General features: G+C 45.8%; 3 protein-coding genes across 3 annotated transcripts; 2 read left to right on the forward strand and 1 right to left on the reverse strand.

The window, feature by feature from the left end:
- Positions 1-2,383: 2,383 nt before the first annotated feature.
- Positions 2,384-5,657, forward strand: LOC133891772 (L-ascorbate oxidase homolog). Its single transcript, XM_062332520.1, has 7 exons — positions 2,384-2,841; positions 3,271-3,380; positions 3,491-3,761; positions 3,897-3,993; positions 4,127-4,838; positions 4,949-5,027; positions 5,141-5,657. Exons 1-7 carry the CDS (start codon positions 2,674-2,676, stop codon positions 5,342-5,344), a joined length of 1,641 nt encoding a protein of 546 aa, XP_062188504.1. The 5' UTR covers positions 2,384-2,673; the 3' UTR covers positions 5,345-5,657.
- A 3,295-nt stretch (positions 5,658-8,952) lies between these two features.
- Positions 8,953-11,016, reverse strand: LOC133890015 (putative disease resistance protein RGA3). Its single transcript, XM_062330448.1, has one exon. It carries the CDS (start codon positions 10,588-10,590, stop codon positions 9,166-9,168), a length of 1,425 nt encoding a protein of 474 aa, XP_062186432.1. The 5' UTR covers positions 10,591-11,016; the 3' UTR covers positions 8,953-9,165.
- Positions 11,017-13,693: 2,677 nt separating this feature from the next.
- On the forward strand, positions 13,694-15,202 carry LOC133891166 (putative disease resistance protein RGA3). The gene has a single exon (XM_062331885.1). The coding sequence runs from the start codon at positions 13,694-13,696 to the stop codon at positions 15,200-15,202; it is 1,509 nt and encodes a 502-aa protein (XP_062187869.1).
- The last annotated feature ends 1,043 nt before the right edge of the window (positions 15,203-16,245 follow it).

Here is a 16,245-nt window from a genome sequence, read left to right on the forward strand (position 1 = left end):
ATATATTACAACAAAAATATAATAATTAAAGTTATACTTAGGACTGTATTCATATCAAAACGACATTTATTTCCGACCGGAGTGAGTAACAAAATTACTATCAGCTTCGTGTACCGGGCCAGGCCGAAACCATACCGAATGAGTTTATCATATCAGGCCCAGTAGGCCCAATCACGGGTGGGCCTGACTGAGTCACTCTTTTCTTGCCCAACGAAGCAGATGCCTCTCTCCCCTTAAAAAAAAAGCAGATTCCTCTCTCTCTCTCTCTCTCTCTCTCTTCAAAAAAAGAAAAAAAAAAGGAAAAAAGAAGCAGATTGCAGCGCATGTTCTTTACATGCGTGTTTCATGGATTGATCGATCCATGGAAAAAAAAGAGTTGCTGGTATTTGCAGCTCGTGCGACGCAGGGACATTGGATAGTCCTAAACCATATTTTTTTTTAGAGAACGTGCGTGCGATAAGAGGGAATTATAATTTGTGTCTTTTATTTACGACGATGCATTAAGAGGAGCAAAACAACTCCTCGCCAGTTAATTTACTGAAAATAAAAAGCACGCATGGCCTATTTGGAATGTATACATTTTGCTGTGAAACAGCGGTTCCAATTCTGCATACGCAACTAGTTACTAGTGTGTATTCTAAATGCACCATCAGCAGAAAAATTTCTTGTAGATTCAGAATAAGGCCTCCAATCCAAGAGTTTGCAAAGTCATTTGCTGCACACAAATTAACCCTGCCACCATCAGCGGCAAAAGATCACGGCATCATCTCGGTCGGTCACGCGGGATTCGATGATCCAGCAAAAGGAAAAGGAAAAGGCAAGAGCAGAGCATCATCAGGACTCAGGAGTTTAATAATAGCCTAACTGAATATGACCCCGACAGAGTTCAGCGGCCACATGACATGGTTCAGTCAGTCAAAAGCCCAGATGACGCAGTACTGCTAAATTACACCACTAAGCAAAGTGATTATATATATATGTATATATATCCTGCATCATTGTCAATATGTTAAAGCCACTGCCCTACAACCATTATCTACTAGTGTAGTGGCCATGTGCAGCAGCTTAATCAGCCATTTCATCTCAAGTCTGTGGATCAGGGGTACTTAGTATTTACTAATACATGTCTACATGCATCCATCGTTGCACATTGCATGGGATGCCTTCAATCATTTTCCTCATTCTTCTTTCTTTTACTGTTGGGTATGCGGAGACTTGAATTGGTTGTCTTGGAAGCTAAGGTTCCTGGAAAGTAGTCCACTAATTGTTTTTTTCAGAATCTAGGATCATCCAGAGAACCACATTCATTCTCTCACTACCCGAAAAGAACCACAGTCCTGTATAACTGTATAAAAGAGAAAGGGAATGTCATTATAAACAGATGGTGAAAATGTCGAGGCAGTTGCACTAACCCTATTTACTCGGATTTAAACGTTGTTGAAAAGTTGAAACGGTCCCATGCGTCGTGGTACAACAAATTAAGAAGCAAGTAGACGTTTAATTCCTAATTAACCTCGTCCTCATTCAAGTGTCGATGACCAGCACTCTCATTCCTACGTAATTAACAAAGAAACAACGAAGAACGCTCCCAGTTCCACGGACGAGAGACAACCAAACCAATCCACCCTCTTTTCTGCACAGCACAGTACAGCACAATCCAAATGTCGTGTCGATGGTACCCTGTGAATGTGATCTTGCACCTCCTCGTCTTTTCTTCTCTGATTCACGTGGTCAGTGAACTTGTCCTCTCCCAGTGTTTCTTCTCTTCTTCACGGAGGGCTATTCATTTCTTGATACCTGCACTGCAATGGTTAGTTTCCACAAAACAAGGTGCGCCAACAGAGTTCTCCGTATACGAATGGAGTGAATCATCCTTTCCGTTCCTTTGGAAAAATTGCTTCCAACAGGACCACCTTTAATCATTTTTCCTTTATTTTGTTTTTTTTTCTTATTCTCTTATCCGTTCTTATTTCTTTTATTTTTTTCTCATTTTCAACAGCTTTATTTCGAAGGGATTTGTAAAAAAAAAATAGAGAGAATTCCATCTTGAAAAGAATACTTTGAGAATTTTTAATAAAGGGAACCGCGAAAAAAAATCATTAAACATTGAATGAAACGAAAATACCTTTTGAAAGAAATTCTGAATCGTGAAGGCAATATGTTAACCAACCGAGAAATTCGGAGAATCATACAGGCCAGGCCAGGGCAGGGATTCTCTTCAAATTTCTCACATGCATTTAAAAGAGGCGGGAAGACAACAAAGCTCCAAGAAATCTTTTCAGGAAGAATAAAAATAGAACACTGTAGAACAGAGGCAGAGCACGGAGGGGAACAGGTTGGCCGGCGCTGTCCCTGCTTTTACTTACTCCTCCCCTCCATTGCCGCCGCAGCTCAACGCGGAGGGACGCGCTTTATTCGTGCCTCTTCTCTCTCTCTCTCTCAACTTGCATTGCATATTTGCATCCTGCATTCCTGTGGTGCAGTGCAGTGCATCCACAACTGTATACGCGTAGCATTGCTGCTTTCTGCACTTGTTAATTGCAGTCCCAGAGGCAGAGCACCCGCGGAAAGCAGCTCCAGCTATAAAACACCATCATCTCTTTGCTTCACTTCACTGCAGCTCACTGCTCCTTCGTTCCAGATCTAGAGACCCACTGCGGCGACCTGGCCGCCATGCCAAGAATGGCGCCACCTCCTTTCTCTTCTTCGGTGACGGTGCCCGTGGCCTTGGCGTGGGTGCTCGTCGTGGCGGCGTCGCTCGCCGGCGCCGACGACCCCTACCGGTACTTCACCTGGACAGTGACGTATGGTCCCATCAACCCGCTCGGCGCCACGCAGCAGGTACAGTGGCGGCTCCACCTCCCTCCCTGAACTCTTTTGTTTGCCATTTTTGGGTGCTTCCCTTCCCCAGCTGCCAAATGCAGACATGCTGCTTAGGATTGTTGGCATTGTGCCCAAATCTGCCACCAAGACTCGTTCTTTTTTTTGTTCTTTTCCTGAACGGATCCAAGACTCATTCTTGATGCTGTCTTTTTTCTACTTTTAAAATTACCTTCTTAACTGTAGGCATTACTGTTGCTCACACCCAAATTGTTCAGCCCTTGTATTCATTCTTGGATCTGATTTTATCTTCTTTATCAACCAAGTGTAAGAATTCCTTGCGTTCTGACTCCTAATAAGCATTGTTTGTGCTGCGTCTTGCGTGTCGATTTTCGTGTGATCCGGACTAGCATTTGGACTAACAAATCGCAATCGCAATTGGTGTTGAAGGGCATCCTGATCAACGGGCAGTTCCCGGGCCCTCGCATCGACTGCGTCACCAACGACAACCTCATCGTCAACGTCATCAACAAACTCGACGAGCCCTTCCTCATCACATGGTACATCCTCAACCATTGAGCAAATAAATTCAATGGCACACCTCTTTCTTTCTTTCTTCTCCTTCAATGGCGAGTGGTTTTCCAAATTTGCGCGAGAAAACTGTGTGCAGGAACGGCATCAAGCAGCGGAAGAACTCGTGGCAGGACGGCGTCGCCGGCACCAACTGCCCCATCCCGCCGGGCGCCAACTACACCTACAAGTTCCAGTCCAAGGACCAGATCGGCACCTTCACCTATTTCCCCTCCCTCGCCATGCACCGCGCCGGCGGCGGCTTCGGCGCACTCAACGTCTACCAGCGCCCCGCCATCCCCGTCCCCTACCCGCCGCCCGCCGGCGACTTCACCCTCCTCGTCGGCGACTGGTACAAAGCCGGACACAAGGTATTTTTTTTATCAAGCACTCTCCTCTCCTACAAGAATTGCTCTCTCTCTCTCTCTCTCTCTCTTGTCCTGTGTTGTTGAGAAAAGAGTATTTTTTTTAAAAAAAATTCCTGCAATGCAATGTTTTGGTTGCAGCAATTGAGGCAGACTCTGGACGCAGCAGGCTCCTTGCCGTCCCCTGACGGGCTTCTGATCAATGGCATACAGTCTGCAGCCTTCGTTGGTAATCAAGGTACCTAGTAATTCTCAGTTCTGAACCTTTTTCATTTTATCTGAAATTTGAGTTCTGAACTTTGATGCAAATGGTTGGTTTTGCTGCCGACTATGATGATAAACAATGTTGCTGCAAATGGTTGTTCATTCAGGGAAGACGTACCTGTTCCGAGTCTCCAATGTCGGCCTCAAGACCTCGATAAACGTCAGGATCCAGAACCACTCGCTGAAGCTTGTCGAGGTCGAGGGCACACACCCAGTCCAGAACGTCTACGACTCTCTCGACGTGCACGTCGGCCAGTCCGTCGCGTTCCTGGTCACCCTCGACAAGGCGCCGCACGACTACGCTGTCGTCGCGTCCACGCGGTTCAGCCCGGCTGCCCTGACGGTGGTCGGGACCCTGCACTACACCGGCGCGAGCTCCAGGGCGCCCGGCCCGTTGCCGGCAGGTCCGCCGGAGCAGTTCGACTGGTCCATGAACCAGGCGAGGTCGTTCAGGTGGAACCTGACGGCCAGCGCGGCGCGGCCCAACCCGCAGGGGTCATTCCACTACGGCGCGATCCCGACGTCGAGGACGCTGGTGCTGGCCAACTCCGCTCCCGTGATCGCCGGGCGGAGGCGGCGCGCAGTGAACAGCGTCTCGTTCGTCACCCCCGACACGCCGCTGAAGCTCGCGGACAACTTCAACATCGCCAACGTGATCGCCTGGGACAGCGTCCCGGCGAGGCCAGACGGCGGGGCGCCCCGGCCCGGGACGCCGGTGGCCAGGCTCAACCTGCACGAGTTCGTCGAGGTCGTGTTCCAGAACACCGTGAACGAGCTGCAGTCGTGGCACCTGGATGGATACGATTTCTGGGTTGTCGGGTGAGCCTGTCCACAGCAACTGAAATCAAACCTGTCCTGCTCTTCACTTTTAGTAACATACATGATCATAGACATGAGTCACCCTTCAACTAATTTCTCGCCGGATTCAGGTACGGCAATGGCCAGTGGACTGAGAACCAGCGGCAAACCTACAACTTGGTCGACGCGCAAGCGAGACATACAGTTCAGGTAAAAACGTAGAAGCTAAGCTGATAGATACATTCTTCCACAACAAGCTCTGAGCTCTGAACATCGTTGAATCTGAACTGAACTTTGAACATTGCGGCAATCGTTTCCGTCAGGTGTACCCGAACGGATGGTCGGCGATCTTGGTGTCGCTGGACAACCAGGGGATGTGGAACCTGAGGTCCGCGAGCTGGGACCGGCAATACCTCGGCCAGCAGCTGTACCTCAGAGTCTGGACGGCGGAGCAGAGCTTCGCCAACGAGTACAGTATCCCATCCAACGCCATACTCTGCGGCCGAGCCGCCGGCCTTCCACACTGACGAACAAGATTCGGCATGCTGCATCCATGGCTTGATCCGTCGTCGCCGCGGCCCCGGTATATGTCTGGTAGAATAAATCATACTACTTATAGCTGAAATGGAATCAAGATGATAGGTGACAAGTGTTGTAGCGAAAACTGATGAAGTGCTATTCTTTGATGATGATGTCTGTATTTTTTTCTCCTTGTGGTTCGCCTGTGGACAAGACCTCAGGCTCAAGCTCAATGGTGTATATGGTGTCCAATGGAATGATCTTTTCCCCGATGCATTGTAGCTTCAAGAATCAAGACTCAAATATATAAGGTGTATGATTTCGGTTGTTTAACTAATTGTCCGATATAGACGACTAGAAGGGATGAATAAATATTTTATAATTTTTTTACGAAATAGATGATCTATCTTTGTTCACTTAACGCTTCTAAAAACATACAAACGAAAGCATAAATTTTAGAGATACAAAGCGAGAAAGAAAGTTTTAAGACAACATAACTCTATAAATATGAACTATAGGCTCTATTAAGACCATTTAATATATCTTTGTGTATAAAAGCTTGAAATTTGAATGAAGGATAAAGAAAAAGACAAGTCACTGAAAGAAGCAACTCTCTAAGTTGATGGTCTAGAGGTAAAATGATTCAAGACCCTATCAAATACATAAGTATATGAATTTTTATGCCCCTAGCAATAAGAAAAATTATTTCACAAAGGTGAAAACACTGTAGCTCAAAAGAAAAAGAAAATCATAAGCGAAAAAGTAAAACTTGCAAACTTGTAAGAGAACCAATAAAAAGAATAGAAAGAGGGAAATTCAAGCATATGTAAAAATATAATCTTCATTACTCAAAGAGGTCAGCCCTATTTTAAGAGGATTACAAGAATTTTTCTCTAAAAAACTCTCACCTATTACATAAGCTAAACACTCATCTTCTTCTCTTCTAAAATATTAGCACTAGACTCTCAAATAGGTGGCGTAAGGAGCAAACTCTCCCATAGCCCTACCCCTACCCCTCTATTTATAGGTCTAGAAAATTTGACCTCTAAGTTTTCTAATTTATTACCAAAATACCACTCTCTTGTAGTACAATCCTACCTACCATCGAGGGTATTTTGGTCTATTTCTTGCTTCGTCCATCGAACGGCTACGGCGCCTTCATAACTTAGCTTTGCCTCGACGCAAGCTTCGCGATAGAGCCACACACTCTTTCAATCCTCCTACGATTTTGAGGTCCAACCGTGAAACTCTCTGCACGCTTCTCAAAGCGTAACTCGTCACTTGCTTACACCTTAAGCAAGCGTTCTGATTTCGACACGTGTACTTCGTCTTGCGATACTGACAGTCGGCAAGTCCCTTCCGCTCCTGATCCCTTAAGTCGCCTTATCACTTGCATCGACATCCTTTCGTTTGACTTTATTAACACACCATCTTCATCCTCCGTTTCGTGCTTTGCTTGACCTCCACATGTACAACTAGTATCACTCCCAATTCCGTCTAGCCTCCTTGATCGTCCGGCACCAAGCACCCACTATCGATGCCAAGTTACATCCGTCACCTGTACACCATGAAACAAACAAACACATTTCTCTAATTCCAACTCTAGTTAGTCCATAATCAAAATACTCAAACCAAGCTCAAGCAATCTAAAACTCGATAAACCAAATCGACAACTGTCGGTGTATCAGGAACCGGGGGTCCCTGAGTCCCGAGACCAGGCCAGCCGTCCACCACGTGTCACCATCCCGCGAGGTCCCTCCTGCAGGATGAGGAAAATCTAAGTTCCGGGAGAAGGTGCTCGGGGCCACAGCCTCTGGTCCCCGAGCACCCCAGTTCCCCGATGACCCTCAGAGTCCAAGTACCGAGAAGAAAGTGCTCGGGGAGGTGCCCGTTCGCCCCCGAGTACCATAGTCCCCCGATGGGCCGAAGAGCCAAGTGCTCGTGAGAGAGTGCTCGGGGCTGCACGTGGCAGCCCCCGAGCACTCGGTTCCCCGAAGGTTCGCACGAGAACACCCGATGCCCCGACGACCCAGAAGGGCCCGTCGACGAGGTGTCAATCAGTCAAAGGTCCGAGGTCGCATTTAATGGGCATGCGTGGCCTGACATCCTGACACCCTGACATTCCCAACTGCTCCTGCCGCAGTGTCAGTCCCTGCCATGTTTTGGCAGGGGGGGGGGGCGTGGGTCCATTAATTGCACGGGTCTCGTCCCGTATCATCCGGGGTATCTCGGGATAACGTTGCCAGGATCAAAGCGTTCTGCCTGCCACCCTGCCCTGGCAGAAGAACAAGACAGGGTGGGCACGCCGGGTGCCTCTGTGGCTGCCTGGTGGGCCCTCTCAACGGCGCCAGGACGTCCACAGTGACGGGTGGTCGGATGCGCGCCGCGTTTTTCCACCGCCCCTGTCACTTCGCCCAGAGGGAATGATGACGCCTTTCTTAGTCGTGGCGTCTTGGAACTTGAGCCCCCTCTTTCCCATTTGGGGTAAGTCGTGGTCGGCGAGTGTATAAAAGGAAGGGATGGATAACACAGGAAGAGGAGAAAAAAGCAAACAAGATCAGCAAGACAGAAGAGGCGCGAACAAGATCAGAGAGATAAGAAAGAAACACGACAGAGATACACGAGAAAGCATCCGAAGAACACCGCAAGCAAGCTTGAGCGGAGCTAGAGCAAGGGAGCCTCAAGCTCTCTGTTAGACAATATACCCTTATAACCAGATATATCCTTGAGGGATTCCCTTCGAGGAAGGATATTGCATCCACACAGGAGTAGGGTATTACGCCCCCGTGCGGTCCGAACCTGTCTAAACTCCGGTGCATTTATTTCTCTTTGCACTAGGTTGACTATTCCCCCACCACCGGTCGTTGCATTTATTTTCACTTCCATTTATTTCTCCGACGAACTCATTCAGGATAATCCCCCCGGCCGAATCTCTAAAAAGGGGTCTCTCGGGATCCCTGCGACAGGAGTTCATCCTCCGACAACAACCTTATCAATCACTCATCACATATAAATCAAGACACATTTCAATTTGATTTCTCATTATCTATAAAAAATTAACGAATTACTACCTATCCAACAAATTATCTCAATAATCGTAACACAGCATGATTCAGCTGCAGCACAAAACAAGGGAGACTGAGAAACAAGCACATATGGATGTATAATTGTATAAATTTACTCCGCAAAGCTAAGATCTGAACAAACTCATCAACGGTTACAAACTACCTGATGCTTTAGGCACATCTGCTACCAAAGCCTCAGACTTAATAAACTTCAAGCAATTCTAAGCTACATGATAAAGCCTCAGACTTAAAAATGATAGTATCACATATGCTTCTCAATCTATCCTGCTAGTTCTTCCAGATGTTCAGAATTCATAGATATGGCGAAGTGCTCTAGTACAAATTTCTGTTCTTACTTGTACAAATAACTTCGACTTCTCTCCATGATTCATTCGTTCGTCTCATATAGTTGTTCGTTTGTAATCGTTACTAACTTAACAAACTCAATCTTCAACTAACTAAAATAGGCTCGATTCTGGTGCAGCCTGCCCCTGGATTCACGCTGCATGTGACAAAACCATTGACAAGCAAATCATTTTACATCATGAAAATCTATGTCTCAACCTCATCCATTATTCTGTCAAGAAAAAACTTACAATATGCATATGGCAAGGTAATTGTAAAGTTTTCTATATTGTAACTTGTGACCTCCAATCATAATTTTCGACTATGCTGTGACTTGTCACACCTTATAAAAACATGTACATATATATATGCCTCATAATGAACGAACTAAGAACGCTTTCTCTTAGCAGCTGTAACTTTTAGATCTCGAATCTCACAAGTATAGATATAGTTATAGTAGGGCGTACATGTGACCTCCATGCTAGGGCTTCAAATTTCCCATGAGGTTTAACGCCTCCATACATCACATCATGTAACATTATCTTGGGAACCTCCTCTTGTGAAGAGCGCTCATACTGATGAACAACCATGATCTCTTCAGAAGTTCTAACCATTCTCCCTAGATGTGCAGGTTTATTTTGGATCAGAACATCAATTGGATGCTCACCAAATTTGGAGACATGCCCCTTGACGAACCCTCTCAAGAAGGCCAGAACCTTGCGCCAAAAGTGGATGTCAAAGTTGTCCCTCAGAAAACAGGCCATGATGTTTGCGCCAATGAGAGAACCGTTCAAAAACCTGACTATCTCCATGGCCAGGTGCGTGAGCCTCGGGTGCATCTCGGGATCCATGCTTCCAAATGTAAGTGTCTTGAAGAAATACCAGTACGCCTCGTGGGATAGATGCTTCAGAGTTAGAGCCTGTGTTGTTCCAAGGGTTGTGATCTTGTCAGACCGACTTGTGATTATGATTTTACTACCACTTGGCATGCACCGTCTAGAAGCAGAGCACAGTCTCTTCCACTCAACTTCATTGAAGTCTCCAGCTGCCTCAAGAATAACTAGCATTCTCTCATCTTTGTTCAATGTGCAATTTTGATATTTCTTCGCACATCCTTCTCTAAGAGTGGCTAACTTCTCATCTCTGAAATCACAGTCGCTCAAAAACACGATCTCTGAAAAATGATCACGTACTCTTTCATCCTTACAAACATGAGCAACAAGGGTGCTCTTGCCGACTTTGCTAGGACCGACAATTGGCAGGACCCCTAGATCTTCAGAACCATGAGGTCCTGTGTGCAGCAGGAAGCTGATGACAAGTTCTGCTTCCATCTGACGGCCAAACATGCAGTTACCCAGTAGGAGATGCATGCTGTAAGGTTGGCGGTACAGGCGAGGGTAGCTCGTCAAGAACACGACAAGCTCATCCAGATCAAGGATCATGGATCTCAAATCGTCAAGTGCCTTTTGCAGTTGTTCCAAAATCTGTGTACTTGTTCCAGCGGAGAAACAGAAATCTTTGGCAGAATTTACTCTGGACAATAGTGAAGAGTGACTCACAATCTGATTTTTGGCCTCCTCTTTATCGTGATGTTGGTATCTGAAGGTGTCGAGTACGTAATGGCCCCGGTGCATGGCGTCTCTCAGCATGTCCACCTGGAGGAGCATAGCTCGGTTTGTGATGTGCGGCCCCATGGCCTCGTCGACGATGACCTGTGCCCGGAGCAGGACGCTGCGGAGGCGATCCTCCACATCCAGCGCTGACGGCTTGGAGCTTTTGCTGATGAAGAAATTTATGGATCTAGTGGTCAGCTCAGCCAGGACTGCTGAAAGGAACATCTCCATTTGGGGACAATCTCTCCTCAGGAAGATAACGCAGCAGGTGGAGAGAATGAACAGTGATATGCTGAATGAATTGAGATGTCTCGTGTGAGGTCTAAGCCAAGAATCCAAGGATGTATCAAGAACAACTGTGTTTGTGTGTGTGTGTGTGTGTGTGTGTGTGTGTGAGAGAGAGAGAGAGAGAGAGAGAGAGAGAGAGAGAGAGAGACCAGAGACGTAGTGGAATGGAATGACAACTACAACTGAGAGAGAGAGAGACGTGGTGGAATGGAATGAGATGTCTCTCAGTCAAGACTCTGGTTCAATCTGATAACTTACTCCATCTCAATCTGGCAACCAATCATGCAAGTCACCAAACATCACCAGGAGGCTCTGCTGACAAAATGACCTGCAGGATTGAACTGAAAACATACAGAAAAATGCAAGTATGAACGCCCAGATTCTGGGGCTGCTACCTGGAGTAAATCCAATGACAAGCAATTCATTATATCTCATGAAAACCTATGTCTCAATTTTCTGCATTATTCTGTTAATCTAAACACTTTACACATGACAAGGTAGTAGTACAGTTTCACAATGTCATAACTTGTGACATCATATCATGATTCATGACTATGCTGTAACTTGTGGCACCCTATCAAAAGATATTCAGATATCCACCAGCATAACCCTGATAATAACAAAATTGACAAAGTGTGACTCCATTTTTCATAGAACGCTTCCTCTTGGCATCTGTAGTTTTTAGCTCTCGAATTAGCTCTCGAATCTCACAAGTATAGACCTAGCTATAAGGGCGGCATCCGAGACCTCCATGCTAGGACCTCAAATTTACCATGAGGCTTAACGCTTACCTACATCACATCTTGGATTCTTATCTTCGGAACCTCTTGTGAAGAACATCGATACTGATGATAAACCAAAAAAACTTCAGAAAGTGTAGCCATTCTTTTTTTTTTTTTAACGCCGCTTCCCCACAACACAGTCTTCATTGGAGACCGAGGGAGTGCAGGATGAGGACTCGAACCCCCGAACCGGCTCGGCCCCAACCTCGGGTGTTGCCACTGAACTCCGTACTCGTCCGCCATTCTCCCAATATGTGAATGCTATATTGGTTCAGAAGAACACATGGGTGCTCCCCAAGAAGATAACGCACAGGTGGAGAGAATGAACAGGAGCTGTGAGATGGCATGACATGGATCTGAGTCAAGACTCCAGGAGCGCAAGGACGCATAGGAACAACTCAGGGAGAGAGAGAAAGAAAGAGTACTATTTAAAGTCATGCAAAGGGTCAGTCGAGTCCAATAGTCCACGTACGCTATGTTTTGTGTTTGACCTTTGGGACTCCTTTCCCCTTCGCTGATTGTTCGGATTGACTTTTTCTCTCCCTCGTTGTGAACAAATACAAATACTACACTTTGGACAGGTACAGCTCTTGACTCTCCAGCCTTTTCTTAGTGAGCCGTCACCATCACCATATATTTGTTGACTTCTCTGTAAAGCTGCCCTGCAACATGCACTTCTACAATTCCATTAATTCCATATTCTCCCCTGTTTCTAGTCTTGATCAAATTAAGGAGAGACTTGATCGAACACTGCTTCAGTCTTCACATAATGAAAAATACGTGCTGCTCCATTGCAGTAATTTCTTGCGAGTTCAGCTTGCAATATAGAGATGCTAAGGTCAGCTACTTCACGAGAACTTACCACAATGACCATATCCATCGCGATCAACAAGTACTCGAAAATTGCCACGCGTGTTTCCTACTTCTGTGTCTCTTCTTCTGGCGTTCCAAATGGGCCCTGAGCCGTGCCAGTCAAAATGGTAGTTAGCGGTGGCGGGCTCAATATTTTTAATTTAGATGTATATAGCTATCGTGTTCGTGTCTGTGCACGTAGCCACATGCACCCCGCCTTGCTCATGCCCGTGTGCTGCCGCCGCGCCCCGTATAGCTTGAGCTCACGCTATCGCTGCCGTTGCCCTCCAGGCTCGAGCCGACTCCTGCCTCATTCATGCATGTGACGTCGCCACCCTCTATCTTAGGAACACGATCACAGTCATACACATGGTCTCAGCCTCTCAGTAATCGACGTACTCACGCATGCAGTTGTCACTCGTGCCTCGAGGGCGCCTAGACTACTATGCATGGCCGCGTCAACCTATCAGATCGTGGTGATACGGGCTTCAACTGTTGTGAACCGTGGTCACCATGCACACATACAGAACATGACACTAGCGAAGTGTTCGTGCGTTGCAACGAAAATACCTACATCCATATTCAATAAACTCTATTAGCAAGATAAGGTAGCATATCAACACGCTTGGTTGATCTATAAAATGGTTGTCGAACTACAACATTAAAGCCTCGATCCATACGTTAGCTCGCAATTGCAGCAAGAACAGGAAAAATCTAGATCACTCGCAATTGCCTTGGCACCAGCAGTGCCCTCACCAGCGTCGTGCCTCGCCAGGCCTGCCTTTGCCCTATTGGTGCCCGCACTGCCACCATGCCCCGCCAATGCCAGGCCCGCCTCCACCTTGCTGACGCCCACGCCACCGTCGTGCCCCGCTAGGCCCTCCGCCACCCTCCATATTATTGGTTCTATGTTTCGATGATTCGTGGAGAACCGAGATGTTGACTGTTGGACTCATGCGTGTGCCGTACTGTTGTGTGCGTTGAGTGGGCGTGAGGAGTCGCATGGCCTGTGGGCCGGTAGGGTGGGGTGTGTCCGTGGGCAACTGGGCTGCATCTGACCACATGGGCTTAGCTAATTAACTGAATACCTTATACATATCTAATACATAATACTATATATAGAATTTTTTTTTGCAAAATAATTTGGGTATACATATATATACCCGTGAACCTTCTTGTGCCCGCCCATGGTAGTTAGTCTATGTTGCACAAAAGAAGACCAGTAAAACATTAGATGTGGACCATATCTACATAGTGTATTCTGGTTTCTAATATTCAACTACACGTGCGAGACTTGGTCAAAGAAAAACGAAGACCATCCACCACCTGAAAAAGAGAGGGACTCTACACTATATAACTCCTCTCAGCCCTTTTTGATCCGCTATCCATCTTGTAATTGTTGTATTTACCCAATGGAGACAATCATCTCTGCAATCATGGGCGAACTTGCCACTAGATCCCTCTCCTTCTTGATTGGTAGATACTTAAAGACAGCGTCATCGAAGGAGGAGAGCTCACAGAGATTACAATGGATGCTTCAGCGGGTTCATCTCACCGTCGAGGAGGCAGAGGGGAGGTGCATCACAAACCAAGCAATGCTTCAGCAACTGAACATACTAAGAGAAGTGATGTACCGAGGCTACTACATTCTAGACACCTTCATACAGCAAGCCCCAGAAGAAGAGAAGGACAACGATCAAGGCACGAACCGCTCCTTATCACTGTCTAAATTCAATCCTGCTAAGCGTTTTTGTTTCTCAGCTGGAAGTAAATATGGCACAAAAAGGACAGAAGAGATGCTTGAAAGTGTAGAGATCGCCATCGCTAATATGAGTGAGTTTGTTATTTTCCTGAGAAATTACCCTCGTATGTTTCGCCAGCCATATAGCACATATCTGTTTATTGAGAAGTGCATGTTTGGTCGCCAAATGGAGATGGATCGGGTCACCAACTTCTTGCTGTATGAAGAACCTCCTGTTGATGGCAACTTCGGTGTCCTACCAATTGTAGGTCCAGGAAAAGTTGGAAAGACTACTCTTGTTGAGCATGTTTGCTGCGACGAAAGGGTGCGTAATCACTTTTCTTGTATTATCTTCTTAAGCGACAATGATTTCAGAGAAGAAAAGCAATGCACCTTAAGAGATCAAGGTAGAATCAAACATCAACATGATGACTCCAATGAAGAAAAACTTCTGGTCATTGTTGAACTAGTTGGGAATGTTGATGAAAGTGCATGGAGAAGGTTGCTCTCAGCTTATCAAAGTAGCGTTTCAACAAGCAGTAAAATTATAATAACGAGCCGATCTGAGAATATCACAAACTTTGGAACAACGCAAGCTCTCAGCTTGAACTTTTTGTCTCGAGAGGCATATTGGTACTTCTTCAAGGCACTTCTGTTTGGAAGCACAGACCCTGAAGAGCAACCGATGCTAGCATCCATAGCATTGAAGATATTTGATGAGTATTTTGACCAAGAAATATATACACCATTCACTGGACCTTTCATAGATCTAAACAACGCGGCTAACCTTCTAAAATCTAGGGTTGGTGCGCAGAATTGGCGCAGGATTCTTGGCTGCATCAGGGAGAACAGGCAGCAAAATGAGCGTTTATCTAGAAAGATCCTAAGTGATTTTGGGATGGAAAATGATCATATATTTCTTCGGAGAGTAACTGAAACTACTCAATATTGTGTACTTCACAACCATGATCGGATAAGGCTTGACAACGAAGATACTCCCAAAACAACTTTGGTAGAAATTATTTCTGGGAGTGTTCCACCTCATGGCAAATTTGAGGTCCTAGTTTGGAAATCTCACTTGCCACCATATCACAACCACATATATAGCTGTGAGATTCTTGATCTTGGGTGCGAGGTTACCAGGAATAAGCAGTGTGAGAAGAGGAAGATTTTGAGTTAGTTTTACTAATGGTTAATGCTCTGTACATGTGAATCAATCCTATTGTGATCCATGTTGTTTTCTCTGAAAAGTAGATATTGTACTGTGGGGTGTTATTGACGTTATATGTGCATTTTCGTTTCTACTTCCCTTTCCTATGCTCTTCGCTCAGGTAATATAATTGCTTGCTTTCATAAATAAATTTTGTTGTGTTTGTGATCTGAAGAGAATCATGCATTCATAAGCATTTAGTAAGCTTTTACATAACCTTTTATTTTTTCTAACACGAAAATATGGGATCTTTGAACATATATACTACTTGACAACTAAGACTAACTGGAGTCAAGCAGCCATTTGTTCAACTCTGTATCTGACAGCAAACCAAGTAGATACAATCTGCTATAGTATAGAGGTATCTGAGATTTACAAGCTATTGCCTCCAATTTCCCATGTATCCTAGCATTGCACACAGGATTTATTGGGAGTTTGTAATGGAGGATTTATCCTGAGCAACAGATCTTCCTTGACAATAACCAAAAAAAAAAGTAGTCACCAGCGCATTTTTGTCATTTGAAATGCATTGAGATTCTTTTCAACCACCATATCCCAATTCTGTGAAATTAGATGGGCTCAAAAGAATTATCGATGGAGTAAATTGCAACAAAAGGCATAGTTATTCGTCAGATCGGAGTTCAGATTGGGTGCCTTCTAGAGTTCAGAGTACGGATGAATGAATACCTAGAGGTGGAATGAGCAGTTGGTTCTTGGGGGGTGACCGCTAATTAGGAGGATCGCGATTTGGCTCTCTCTCCCTCGTCAGCTCATCCTCTGCCCCTCATGCCGCTGTCTTTCGTCCCGGCTGGAAGCGTCAAGCCCCGCCCCACTCTAAGCCTTCTATTTGGTTGAGCGGATTAGGAGTAGTTGTTGAATCCGTGGTGTCTTTTGTTGAGAGTTAACCCTTGCAGTGCTTTTGCCCTTTTGGTCTTCGATCTCATTCGAGGGGGTTCTCGCTCGACGCGTTCATCGTCGTTTAAGCATAGTGGTAGATGTTCCCCCATAAATTT

The sequence above is a fragment of the Phragmites australis genome, chromosome 14, assembly GCF_958298935.1.
Source record: "Phragmites australis chromosome 14, lpPhrAust1.1, whole genome shotgun sequence".
NCBI lineage: Eukaryota > Viridiplantae > Streptophyta > Magnoliopsida > Poales > Poaceae > Phragmites > Phragmites australis.